The following is a 14,393-nucleotide window of genomic DNA, read 5'->3' as shown; positions in this document are numbered from 1 at the left end:
TTTGTGCCATGTCCTCTGGCTAGGTTTTCCCTCTGCTCCTCTCTGGTGCTTGCTCCTCCGGTTTCTCCTGCTCCTCCCCTCTTCCTCTCACCCTTCTTGCTCCCAGCTCCCCTGCCCACTCTCAGTCTGGTCTTCCAAACCACCCCTGCCCTTCAAAACAGCTTCACAGCTGCTGGTCACAGCAGGGGCAGGAAGGATTATGGCAAAGGGCAATCATTCCAAAGTCTGCTTGGTTCTCAGATATCTTGCTCCAGAGCAGAGGGCTCCTGGAAGGACAGGAGCAGGAAACCAACAGGAATCGAAGCCTCTATTATATGCCAGCAGTATGCTGGGAGCTGTGTTTACTTGATTTCACTCCATCTCACGACAGTTCAGAGGTAAGGCATTATTATCCACATTTTTCAGAGGAAGAAACTGAGGATCCGAGAAGTCAGAGAGCTTGCCCAGAGTCATACAGCTGGAAATGGGGAGGCCATATTCTGGAAGCAGTTCTGCCTGAGTCCAAAGCCTACATTCTCCAGCCTCTTTATACCCCACCTCCCTGAGGTGGTCATGGAGACCTCTATTGCCCTCCCCCTCATATTGGTACGCTCACCCCTCTCTAATTAGCCCCTGGGTCTCAAGGATCTGGTGAACTGATATGTATGACCCTGCCTTGCTGAGGAGTAGCATCAACCCTGGAACCATGAAGAGCTCACCAAGCAGCTGTCCACTGCCTCAGTTTCTCTCTCTGTGTCTGCCTGCCTCTTTCTCCTCAACACCATGTTACTTAACTGTGACTGCTTAGCCTGGAGAAGAGAAAACTTGGAGGGCATCGAGTGGAATGAGATGTAATCACTATTTCCCATTTATATATGCTGAAAGTGACTTGATGCGGCCTCTAGGGGCCAGAAGAATGGGTGATAGGGACTCAGCTCAGGAACTGGAATGTGGGAAGAGGGCACCTTGTCTACCTTACCTCATCGAATCTCCACAACTCTGTGAAGGACCTTTCATCTTCCCAATGTCATATATAAAGAAACTGGGGCTCAGGGAGTCAGGCAACTTGCCCTGGTTTACCTAAGCGATGAGTAGCAAACCTGGGATCTGAAACTAGAGTCCTACCTCCAGAACCCTGATTCTTCTCCCTGCCGCCTTTCAATAGAAGGAAGAGTTGGTTCATAATTAGGGCTTGGCGTAATAATCTGCTGTTCAGAGGTAATGAGCCTCTTGTCACTGAAGGTATTCAAGCAGAGGCTGAAAGTTTCCTAGAATGAGGGTAGGAAGGCTGGACAAGCTCACCCTCGACTCTGAGATTCTCAAAGGACAGAATTCTTGGTGTCTGCAGGGTGCTGTGTCAGGAAAAGGGGAAAGAGGTGCCACTGGGCTACTCACACTCCACGCGGTATTTCTCCATCTCCTGCACCTCGGCAATGGACTCGCGCAAGTCGGATGTGAAGCGAAGCCGGTCCTGGAGGCTGGGGGCGTTGAAGATGATGAGGACTTTGCGTTCCCCGCCAGGTACCGCGGACAGCAGCTTGATCCCAAACTGGTAATCTGTGGGGAAGGGGGAGGTCTGGGATCTTCAGCAGCTCCCCTTTGCCCCACCCCGCAGCCCCCAAGCTTCTGGTACTCATGGCCCCGCTACTCCCTGTACTCCAGATATGAAGGCAAATTGAACTCTAGCTGCTCTCTCAAATCCCTTCCTTCACATCTCTGCTTCTACTCACATTGCTTCTGCAGCCACCCAACAAAGCTCCTCTGGCTTGGTCTTTCAAAGCGCAGCAAGATCACCATCTCTTCGGCCCACCAGAGAACATACACACCCCATGGTTCTCTCTGCCAGACCACGAGCTCCCCAGGGCACGGACCCAAATTATACTTCACCCTGGCCTGCCCTGCATCCCGGGACCAAGTAGGTGCTTTGGAGATCTTAGTCCCGTCGTAAAGGGCTCCAAAAAAAAAACCGGAGGCTGGTACGGATGAAGGATGAGCATCGGGGCCATGGCATAGACTTTTGGGATGCAGGAATCCAGGAAGGGACTCACATGAATTCTGGAAGAGCTGCATGTGCATTTCCACGAGAGGAAAGGACTGACGGAAGCTGTACGTCACCAAGATCTTCTTCTTCTGGAAAATTTTGGTGACCTTTGGCGGGGCGGGGGGGAGGTGGAGACAAGAGGCAGGGTTTGGGTGGGGAATTTCCACATGACACCTATTTCTCAAAGCCGCCCTCTCCCCTCCCACCAGCACTAGCGGACACATACACACAAACACACATACCCATGAGCTGGGAAGAACTGAAGCTTGAGAAGCAGAATGGAAGAGACGGGAGAAAATGCAAGTTCCTCATATGTAATGAAGACGCACAACAGGCATAAATGATTTTTACAGGAAGTAACTGAATGCTGTCCTCTCCAGAAAGCCTGTTGTATCTAACACCTCACACGCACTCCCCTACCCCACCCCCTTCTCTGAGTTGGTAAACTGCTGCTTCCGTGCCTTTCACCAGGAGGCTTTAGCTGAGCACTGTGCGGGAGTGGTCGCCCCCTGCTGGACTGGGAGCACCAAGAGGAGTCTGGTTTTCGGGTTTCTTGCCCATCCCTGAAGATCCCAGCCAACAATGGCAAATGCCATTGAACCCATGTCTAGAGCTAACGGGTCTTCCTCTCAATAGCCCAGGTTCTTTGTCAAGTGGTTGGGCACTCTGGATTCGGCCACCATAGGCTCTGAACACCTCAGGCAGTCTATGAGTGGCATTTAAAAGCAAAATACTTCATTTCAGGACTGTTACAGCGTGTGGTTATGCAAAGCATTTTTTTTTTTTTCAATCCTTTGGACCGTGAGCTCCCAAGAACAAGGACTGAGTTTCGCTCATCTCTGTGAACTCAGTGCTTAGCATGGGGCTGGACACACTCTGGCGTCAGTGCGTGAAAGGTGGTGAGACATTTACTCAGCACCTGTGTGAGCCAGGCCCTCCTCTGGGTTAGGCTATTCCCCATCTGACTTCTTAACTCCATCCTCAGGACAACCCATGAGATAGGGATTAGCCCCACTTCGCAGAGGAGGAAATTGAGGCTTAGAGAAGGCATTCTCAACTAGGGATGACTTCGAACCCTGGGGGACATCTAGCAATGTCTGGAAACAGTTTTGCTTAAAGGAGTGCTACTAGCATCTAGGAGGTTGAGACCAAGAATGCTGCTAAATGTCTTCCAACGCACAGAATAGCCCCCATAACAGTTATCCTGCTCCAAATGTTAATAGTGTTGAGATTGAGAGACCCTGTTCTAAAGAATTAGAGAAGACCATGGGGGTAGGGTCGGGGGGAACAGGCCACTGTCCTCAAATCCCTGAGGAGCAGAAGAAACACTTGTTCTCTGTGATTGCAAGGGCCCAGGGAAGATGGTTAGAAGAAACCCATTGGGAGACAGTTTCTACCAATCAGAGCTGTCTAACCAGGAAACTGGCTGCCTTGGAGGAAGGCAGTCTTCTGTCTCCGCAGTCATGCAACCAGGGGGCCATGCAGGATACTGGTTCTTGCTCCGGGTAGGAGGTTGGAAGGGAAACCCTGAAATTCTCTTCCCACTGGCAGAGTCAATAAAAGTCCCAGCTCTAAAAGATGCATGTCTACAGTGGTGACAAGCTTGGTTTTCAGAATCACTTTGAGCATCCTGATCACCTGAAGGTTTCGGAGTAACCTCAGGGTCACAGGTTCCTCTCCTTCCAGCCAACACTCTGGGCTACAGAGATGGATGGGGACTTTTTCTATGGCTTCCCAGGTTGTAGGTCTGTCAAGTCCCCTGGTCCTCACATTTTCTCCCCCGTGCAGCTGTCCACCACCACCAAATGGATCCGAAAGGGGAAAGAGGGGCATAGGGGGCCTGTGCCTTATCCAAGACGGCACAGAGGCCATGGTGAAGCACCTCACCCACCACACCTCCACCTGCCACCGTTAACGTGGTTCACCCTAGACCCAGGGTCCAAGCTCAGCACCTCCTCTTCATTTCCTTCCCCTGCCCTCCGTACCCCAAGGCACATACCACAAGGAGATCGTTGAAGAGGAATACTTCCCGCTGATGCAACCCTAGCCGCTGGGGGCGGTTTGGATCTGGCACCTCGTAGAGTTGACAGCAGCAAACCAGTCGACGGTGAGGAAGAGACAAGACCTAGGCAGGCATGAAGAAATAGGTGTCAGCAAGGCTAGCATGCCAGCTTTGGGCCTTCAGCACCTTACCGTTTAACCTCAGGAGGAAGTCTACTTCTGATACATATCACTGTCACTGTGACACGAGGAGTCCGAGCAATGGAGGTGTCGGCTTGCCTTTGTTCTTAGAGCTCTCTCTGTCTGGAGTGCCTTTCTTGCCCAGTTCCATATTCCACTCTTCCTCCGCATCCCAGTTCTATGACTGAAAATGACTTTTCCCTCCTTTCTGCTCCCTTAGACTGACTATAAGGCAGAAAGAAGTATTATGCTGACACTCCCCACTCCCAGTCTGTGAATGTCCCCAAGGACGGAGACTCTGTCTGATTTTATCAATGTTCCTATTTCCTAGTGAAATGCTGGGCTCTGTGGAAAGGCATCTGTAAATGTTTTTTTTTAAAAAAAAGATTTTATTTATTTATTTGATGGAGAGAGATACAGCAAGAGAGGGAACACAAGCAGGGGGAGTGGGAGAGGGAGAAGCAGGCTCTCCACTGAGCAGGGAGCCTGATTCGGGGCTTGATCCCAGGACACTGGGATCATGACCTAAGCCAAAGGCAGACACTCAACCAACTGAGCCACCCAGGTGTCCCAACATCTGTAAATGTTTGTTGACTATAAGACTAGAGGGTGTTCTTGGTTTTGGTTATCAACTAACTATTACCTTGGTTCCTCACCTGGGATGGAGAGGCAAAACTACAGGTGGAAAGGATGTGCACTAGAGGCATTCCCCCAAGAGCATCTCGCTCTGCACCACGACCCCCAAGGAATGCATTATCACCCACTCCATTCAGCAGGAGACGGGGAGTCTGGGGCTCAGAGAGGGATACTGACTTACCTACCACTCAGTGGCAGAAACCAGCCCAAATCCTGTCCCCTCTGCAGCCCCCCAAGGCACTTACCGGTTTCTTGCCCACAATCATGCGCTCCACGGCCTGCACCTGGGACACATGGTCATCATTGGTTCGCAGTTCACGGCCCTGGATACGCTGGTAGATGCCCACCAGGAGGTCTCGGGGGATGTCTTCACCATTGTCAACCCCTGCGGAGGGGAGCAACACAGGGATATATTGCATAAATGTGGGGGGTGGGTGGCAGGGGTTCTCCACAATATCCCACACTGAAGCAGGAGTGCAAACAATGGCTATGACTGGAAGGAGTGTGCACCCTCAGTCCTTTGGTCAGGACCGGGCCAGAAAAGGCGTCCTTTGTCAAGCATCTGGTCGACCAGCTGCTTTCTTTCCCAGCATGGGGATTTTTTCTAAGCAACTCAGAGCACGCTGTGATGAAAATCATCAGATACTTTTTTTCTTTTCTAACTAGCAAAAATAATGTTAAATTATATATCCAGTGTTAAAAAGAGGGCAGGGAAGTGGGCACGTATATGAACATAACTGTTTTGGATGATAACTTCGCAAAAGCTTGAATACTCCATGACTCTTTTTCTCGGAATCTGCTCTAAGGAATTACTCAGAAATACATGCAAAGATACATGTACAAGTGCTACTTACAGGAAAACTTCGAAACAACCTAAGTTCTCACAACAGAGGCCCAATTAATTAAAGCGGAGTGTATCCAGTTAAAATAATTTACAACTATTCAAAACTTGGTGTTTACAAAAAAGCATGAAAAAATTCCTGTAGCAAGGTAAGTAGAAAGAGCAGGATAATAAATCACATTCACGGCGCGATCTTAACTTCATAAAAAGTTCCATATGCAGAAGGAAAAAGACTAGCAAGCAACAAAATAAAATATCAACCATGGTTGCCTCTAGGAGGCAGAATTCGGGATGATTAAACAATTTTTTCTCATTTGCTATATTTCCGAAGTTTCTGGGTATGAGCAAGTATTCATTTCGTTTGTTTGCTTATTTATTTAATAATTGGAGGGGAAAGATATATGCATATACAATATATATATATACATATACATGTATATACATATATATATATGTATTTATATATGTGTATATGTATTTGGAGAGGTACTTCCTCTCCAAATACATATACACACATATACATATGTATGCACACATATAAGTGTGTATATGTGTGTATGTACATGTACGTGTGTGTACATACAGAGAGAGGACGACGGAGGGAGAGAGGATGGGTGAAATGAATGAATGAATGAATAAATGACTAATAGCAGGATTCTGGGAGACAGCTCCAGATGGCCTCTGATCTAACTCTCTCTTCCCAAGTCTACCATCCTTCTCCACTCCTGACTGTCTGCTGAGTGAAACCCACTCACTCTTCCCTCTAAACCTTCTGCTAGAGAAGATGTTTTCTCCTTTGGAAATGCCACACCTCCTCCTTGGGCAGGTGTTAAGGGAACATCCGTCATCACACCGCCTTTTTACCTCAGCTGCCAAAGAGCTTGAGCCCAGCAACCGTGCACAGCCTGCTGGTCAGCCAATTTGTCTCATCTGTTTGTTTTTCCTCAATTCTGTTTCCCCCTCTCATTTCTGTTTAAATAATCCTAACGTCTGTGCTGTTTTTAGTAGGCTGGTCTTTGGTGAGATGCCAGGGCTTGACATCAATACAATAAACTAAGAAAAAAAGGTCAGGGCGCCTGGGTGGTTCAGTGGTTAAGTGTCTGCCTTTGGCTCAGGTCATGATCCCAGGGTACTGGGATAAAGCACAGCAGTGGGCTCCCTGCTCAGTGGGAAGCCTGCTTCTCCCTCTCCTACTCCCCCTGCTTGTGTTCCCTCTCTCGCTGTACCCCTCTGTCAAATAAATAAATAAAATCTTAAAAAAAAAAAAGGTCAACTTGACCTTTTTTCTCACCTGGCATTCAAGGCCCTCATGTATTGATTCCCACTGACCTTCCTGACTGCATCGTCCACCCCACCTTTTTTTTTTTTAAAGATTTTATTTATTTACTTGAGAGAGAGAGACAGTGAGAGAGAGCATGAACAAGGAGAAGGTCAGAGAGAGAAGCAGACTCCCCATGGAGCTGGGAGTCCGATGCGGGACTCGATCCCGGGACTCCAGGATCATGACCTGAGCCAAAGGCAGTTGTCCAACCAACTGAGCCACCCAGGCGTCCCTCGTCCACCCCATCTTGATTGTTTTCTCAACAACTTGTCCTACCTCTGTGCCTTTGTATTCTTATTGCTACATAAGCCTCCTCTATTGCTATTCTGTCACATTATTCATGTCTTCAAGGCCCACCTTAAAATGAAAATGCTACTTCCTCCAGAAAGTGTGTTGGAGGTGGGCTCTCTCTCCTCTGAGCTCTGATTGCACTTGTGGCCTGTCTAACATCACGATTCGCTCTTTCTCTTGTGTTGGGTATCTGGTCTAGTAAGTCAGTCTGTCCCACAAACCAGGAGCTTTAAGGGCAGGGGCTGGGGTGTCCTTAGCGTCCACACAGGGCCGGGTACATGGGAGGCACTCAGGGTCAGCTGGCTGGTCAAGGGAATAAGTGAACATATGGATGGAGGAAAGGGTACAGAGAAGAATTAAATGAGTCTTTATGGGCATAAATAAAGAGGAGAGGGAAAGAGGACGTGATATGTCAATGAGTGGATCAGTACACGCTCTGTAAGAGCCAGGGCTTTTAGCTCTCATGCTTACTGCTATAATAACCCCAGAACCCACTCGCTCAGTATTCGGTGCAGGAATGAGCAGACAGACAATATTCGAGCGAATTAATAAGGGAACGTGGCAGCTTTGGCAGAAAAGGAGAGAACCCCACAGGTTAATCTCCAGGGAGTCTATGTGATCTTTCCCCTCCTTCCCCAGCCCACCCCCAATCTTCCCACTCTCCCTTCCCAGGTGAAGAATGGGACAAGCCGATAGGGAGGTGTAGGGTCACCTCTCAGGTTCTTGATGAAGTCATCTAGTTTCATCTTGCGTTCAGCCTTGACGCTGGGACTGTACATGTCGGTATTGAGGAGGATGATAGCAAAAGCGAGGATGAAGATGGTGTCTGGGTTTCGGAACTGGCGTACGAGGGCTGGGTTACACACACAGTACCGCTGGCTGCAGGGCGGGATCATGGCCAAGGTTAGTCACCAGTAAGCTTCACCTACCCACCATCCCTCGCTCCCACCCCACCAATCCAGTCTGGTGCCCCCAGCCTTCTCCCCCAAGAAACATCCCCAAGCCTTTTGGGCATGTCTTCTTCCTTCAGTTTCCCCATGACCAGCATGTAAAAACCACTGCCACTACCTTTTATGGAGCTCCCCTAGGGGACTTAGGTATATTGTGTCATGGAATCCTACCACAAGCCTGCAAGGTAGTGATTGGCAGCCCCATTTTACAGAGGAAGTAATGAGACCCAAAGGAAAGAGGTAAACTGCCCGAGGTGAAAGAGCTGGTAAAGGGTGAAGACAAGATGAAAATCCAGATCTTTCTGACTTTAAGGCAAATCCTTCTCCCATTATGAGCAACAAGTTCTCTGTCATTCTTCTGTTTCTCTGCTACATACCCTGAAATGTTGGGGCCGGGATTTCTATCCAGGTCTGCCTAATTCCCAAAGTATCAATGGTGGAGGATAAGAGTTAAGGGCACTGGGTCATGGAGGAAAACACACTTGAGTTCAAATCCCGGCTCCACCTCTTACTCATTGTATGACCCTGAGCAAGTTACTTCACCCCCTAAACTTCCGATTTCTTATCTGCAACAGGGGGATAATAATAAAAGCACCTACCTCGTTGGGTTGTTAGGAGTATTTGGTCAAATAATCGTACGAAGTGCCTAGCTCAGCACCTGCTATCTGGTGAGGACTTGACAAGTGTTAGCTTGGGGCTGCTGTCATCAACTTTTGGATGTCCACATCTCAGGTGCTGAGCTAGATACTCTAGGTACACTACCTCTGATCCTCACAATTGCATGACTGCCTGGCAAGATAGGACTTATAATTTCCATTTTCTGGTGTGAGGAAAATCTGAGGTTCAGAGAGGTGACTTGGAGACACAGACTCCGCTGCCCCCTGGAAGGAGGTTAAGGGAAGTTTTGGGAATGGGAGACAGGCACACCTGAAGGCTTCAATGAGTCGCTCCACTTTCTGGGCCTCGCCTTGAACTCGGATGTGGGATTGGAACTTCCGGAGTGCATCATCCAAATCCATGGAGGAGAAGTCCATCTCGTCCACCACACAGCTGTGGAACAAAGAAGTGGGTATGGCACTCTCAAATCCTCTGTAGAAAACCTCTGACCTATCCTGACCTGCCCGAATAGACAAACACCCCCACTGCCAGACTTCCAAAATATGGACCCATGGCCCTAGCAAGTACTTTCAAGGATGGAATGTTTGAAATGGAATCCATCCCAGAAAAACCAAGGCCAGACACATGGTTACTAAGGGTCCTTTCCATTGACCCACTCTTTTCAGAGACAGGAAAACTGAGGCCCAAAGCAGGTCCGAGGACAAACAGGGCCACCCAGAAGACTCGTAGAAATAGGGCCAAAAGAGATCAGACCTTTTTGAAGTACAGGGGCATGGGAGCAGAAAGGTCTCTTCATCCTGTTTTGTAAAGTTTATCCGTGCAAAAAGGACCAGCTGCCCACTTCCTCCCTCCTGCCCTCCTTTTCCAGGAATCCCTGGCCCAGTCTGCCCCATCCTGGGGTCCTCACTCCAACACATCTCTGTTGAACTGCTTCTGCCGGTTCCCTAGGAATTCCCCTATCATCTGCCGGCTCAGGCCTTTCCGTTCCAGGATAAAGTGAGCCACTCCCACCGGTGTGTCTGACAGGAAGCCCCGCTCGATCAGATACTGGATGCCCTTCTCTGGCTTCCTGCAGAAAGAGGGGAGGTAGATGAGATGACTATCCTCCGAGACCTTGGCCCTCTGTCCCACTACTTGAACTAATTTGAGGTCCAACCACAGCCTCAAAGAACCAAGGAAGTTGAATACATAATTTGGCCCAATCCCTTCACAGATGTGAAAACCAAGGCCCAAGGAGAGGAAGCCACTCTCACAGAGCTTCCAAACTCCAAGGTATCCTCAACCCAACTTCCTCCTCCATGGGAGCCACACTATGATGGAAAGAAAATTAAGATCTAATGAGAGGCTGCTCTATGCCAGGAGCTTCCATACCCCTAGCAGGCACAGAGGAGTCCTGGGAAAAGGCGTGAGTTCCAGGCTACGCCCTTCTCTCCCAGTCACAAACCCTCTGAATAGGAAAGCAAAGAGGTTACCTTGTCTGCATCTCACATTCCACCCAGACAAGGTATTACCCAGCCTCTGTGGGTTGTTCAACAGACAAGATACTCCCCACTTTCCACAAGGCCAAATCTGGGTCTGAACTATCCCATATTCAGAACCCCAGAGCCTTAGGCCCCAACGAGGCTGGAATTTGGAAGGGACTTTGGTGCCACCAGAGTCTCAAGTCCATTACTTACCTGTTGCATGACTCAGGACAACTCCTTTTTACTTCTCCAAGCCTCAATCCCTTCTCTATAAAACAGGGACACTACTTCCCACCTTACTGAGCTATTGCAAGAAGTAAATACAGGTGATGGCATCTACTAAGCTATAAAGACATAGGGCATCCATTTTCTCTTCCTTTTCTGACCAAATGTCACGCTTCCACCCCGCTCCTAGGCACCTGGCACAAAACCAGGCATCTGGAAAGAGTTCGGTCATGGTCATGGACTACTCCAGCACCCCACGCTGCCCCCTAGTGCCTCAGATATATACCCTGCTAAGAGATGGAAGCCCTGAAGCCCAAGGAAGGAACACACCTTGCCCAGGGCTGCATACACAGTTTGGCCAAAGTAGGGTTACGGGTCCAGGGCTCCTGGGACTCAGAGCAGAGCTCTTGATACATTGTATCACCTCCTCACCGAAAAGGGGGTGTGGGGGAACTGAGGTTCAAAACCTATCCCTACAGACAGCAAACTGGGGCCCAGAGAAGGAAGCTTCCTGCCCCAAGTCCCACAGCCAGTCAGAGACAGTATTAGGACTCGAGCTGCTTCTGAAAGAGGGTGTGTGTGTGTGTGTGTGTGTGTGTGTGTGTGTGTGTGGTGAGGAGGGCTTTCTATTCTGCCACCCCGCTGCCCAGGCCAGGGAGAAAGCCCATCCACAAAATGAGAGAGGACAGCAGAAACAGGAGCTCTGCTTGGAGTCCAGCCCCCATGGTCCAAGTGCTTCTGGCAGGATAGGGAGGGGGTGAAGAGGCAGGAGCAGGGAGCACGTACTTATTGAACAGGTTGAGGCCAATTCTGTAGTGTCGCCTCTGCACCACGTCATTGTTAAAGGCTGGTGAGTCCCAGCTGTGCCTCGTCTCCCGCTGGTAAGTCTGCTTGCACAGGCCTGTGGATGGAGGCTCCCTCAGGCTGTCCCTCGAAGAGGAGCCAGAGCTGCAGTTGATGGTCTCATTGGAATTGCTGGAGCTCTCAAGGCTCTCATTATCTCCACCATCAGAGTTCTCGCCTGCTGCCTCACACTTCCCCAACCTCCGACCCCCAGCCACACCACTGGGCCCGGTGCCACTGTTGGGGGCTGGTGGCAGGGGCCCTGGTGGGGCTGGGGCTGGGCCCTCTGGGGCTGGGTAGTGACGGTGTGGGATTGGGGCCCTGCCTGGTGGCCCCTTGTGCTTCAGGGTCCCATGGGGGCTGCAGCCATCAGCCTCATACACCAGCTGGCGATGGACAGAGCCGCGATCTGAGCGGTCACTCAGGTCCACGGAGCTGTCACTAGGAGGCTCAATGGTAAGCAGGGGGAGGTGGGCGGCCCGCAGCCGGAAATCCCGGCACTCCAAGCACCCAGGACCCCTGCGAGTGCCTTCCTCACGGGCACCATCTTCCCGGGTCCCTGGTGGCACTGGTGGAGGAACTGGTGGGAGAGGGGCTGGTGCCCAGAACTCGGGCCTGCCCTGGGGTGGGGGCTCTGTGCTGGGCAGTCGCTCAGGGGATGGTGGGGGAACTGGGTCATCCAAGTAGAGGGGAAGATCACTGAAGGATGTGGCCGAGCTGTCCTCTTGCTGTTCCTTTGACTCCCGCTTCTCCAGCTGGGCTGACCCTGGCTCCTCAGACATGGGCCCTGATGGGTGGCAGTTCAGGGCCTCATCAATGGATTCAGCCAGAGACTTTACCTGTGTGGGCGGAAAGGGGAAGGGGGAAGGGGAGAGAAAGGGAGGAAAGAGGAAGGGAAGGAGGATGGGATGGTGCAAGGGAGGAATGAGGAAGGGAGGAAGGGTAAAAGGGAGGGAGGGAAGGAGGGTAGAAGGGAAGGAGGGAGGGAGGGAAAAAGGGGAAATCTTCCTAGTGGGTCAGCCAAGAAGAAGTGGGTCCCCTCCCCCACCTCCAGAGGTTCTCTGCAGTATATAAAACAACTCCCAGGGAGCCATTGTGAGCTCACAGGAGCTGGGTAATGGCGACAAGTTCTCTTCTCAGAAATCTCAGTATCTCCTTCATGTCCCTATAGACCCAAGCCAAATGCCATCTCCTCCCGGATTCAATCCCTATTTCTTGCCTCTGCCATTCCCCAGGGTAAACCAAAATCTCGGCTTCCTCTGGGCTCCCAGAGCCCCCCATCTGGTTCTGTCTTACGAAATCCATATAGTTATTATTTGAGATCCAAACCGTGGCTGGTAACTCAGCTTCTCTGTGGTATCCAGTCTCTACACCCTTGTGTACCACACTGACCAAGGCGTGGTCTGTGGAACCAACAGCATATGGCAGAAGGGATGGGATGTCACTTCCGGGATTAGGTTATGAAAGACTAGATTCCTTCCTGAGAACTGAGTTCAGTTTTAAGCTACTAAACTGAGTTCAGTTTTAAGCTACTAAATTTCGGCATCATTTGATATGCAGCAATGTAACTAATACACGTAACTAACATACTTCTCCATTGGACGTGGACAGCACTGACAGCTGGACCCAGGCCTAGTCCCTCATAGAATCACCAGACTGTGATCCCGTGACCCCCATTCTCCCCTTGAGGGCTGGGTCCAGGTCCGGCTTCCCTCTTTTCAGCTCAGCTCAACACACTTGACACAGAAGAGGTATTCAATTAAATGTCTGTTGTTATGAATGGATGGATGATTTCAATCTTCCCTTTAATACTTCTTTCCTTCCCCCTACATATATCCCCTCCAGGGATAGCCCAGGGGTTATCCCTAGCTCCAGGGAAGCCCATCCTGGCTGATGGCAGGGCCAGATCACAGAGATTAGAGAAGAATGATTTCTTCTCTTACAAGGCTTCATTCATTCATTCTTTCATTCAATAATCTCTGCCAAATACCTCCTTGGTTTTAGGAAGGAAACTAACATGTACTTAGCAGCCACCATGCGTAAGTGCTGTCATGTATATTTCCTAGCTGAAGTGACTCTTCACACAGCTTTAGAAGGAAGGTTTTACCTCTGTTTTATTGATCACGTTTCAGTGAGGTTAAGCAAGTTGCTGAAGATCACATTTCTGGGAGATGGCAGAACTGGGATTTGCACCTGAATGGCTCCACAGACTACACCCTTGAGCTGAGAATGGTCTCCTTCCACCACCACCACCACAGCCTATTACATTGCTGCCATTCGGTGTTTTTGCCAATGCATTGCCTGGGCAAGCAACACCCTCCCAACAGTCTCTAACTTGCTAAATCTTATCTGTCTGGTAAGGCCCAGCTCCAATGCTATTTTCCCAAAGAAGCTTTCTCTGTTAATCCCAAAAGAAAGTTTCTTTTCCCTCCTCTGGGTTCCCATGGTACTCTAGGTGGTCCTTCCTCATGGCTTGGAGCCCACTCTGTTTCAGGGGACAGTCACGCACACATGTCTGCTATTTTCTACTGGCTTCGGAGAGCCTTAAAAACCAACCCTGGACAGCTCTCATCTGTCTCCGTCAAGGTGCCCAGCCCAGAGCCTGGTCCCTAGTAAGTGTGGTATAAGAGAAAGGGCTCAGAGTTTGAAACTAGACAGAGCTGAGTTCCACTCCAGTTTGGAGAAGTCCCTTCACCTCTCAGGGATTTGGAGCCTCAGTCTCCTTCTTTGTAAAACTGGGAAACCACCACCAGCACCCCTGTCCCCTCCCCTGGTCTCGCGGGGGTCTCGCACACAGCCCGTGGCACGGAGTAGGAGCTCATCACCTGTTGGTTAGGCCTGAACTCCATAGTGGGTCACGTTCCAGAGAGTGGGAACATAAATTTTCTTTATGTTCTCCATGCCTAGATTTTTAACTTGCTTGTTTTAATGACCTGATTTTTTCATCTGGCCAAATCTTTCTCCTCAATCTCACAGCCCCTCCTCAAATGCTTGCCAGGCAACT

At 50.1% G+C, this 14,393-nt stretch overlaps 1 protein-coding gene across 1 annotated transcript in view; it reads right to left on the bottom strand.

The window, feature by feature from the left end:
* IQSEC2 (IQ motif and Sec7 domain ArfGEF 2) overlaps positions 1-14,393 on the bottom strand; it is a 77,838-nt gene that overhangs the window by 3,830 nt on the left and 59,615 nt on the right. The window contains 8 exon segments of the mRNA XM_082717555.1: positions 1,375-1,536; positions 2,028-2,127; positions 4,020-4,145; positions 5,083-5,222; positions 8,003-8,169; positions 9,168-9,290; positions 9,766-9,927; positions 11,333-12,228. Of these exon segments, the coding sequence (XP_082573681.1) occupies positions 1,375-1,536; positions 2,028-2,127; positions 4,020-4,145; positions 5,083-5,222; positions 8,003-8,169; positions 9,168-9,290; positions 9,766-9,927; positions 11,333-12,228 (1,876 nt within the window).

This window comes from Mustela nivalis, assembly GCF_964662115.1.
Source record: "Mustela nivalis genome assembly, chromosome: X".
Classification (NCBI taxonomy): domain Eukaryota; kingdom Metazoa; phylum Chordata; class Mammalia; order Carnivora; family Mustelidae; genus Mustela; species Mustela nivalis.
This window is presented reverse-complemented; position numbering and strand designations above follow the sequence as displayed.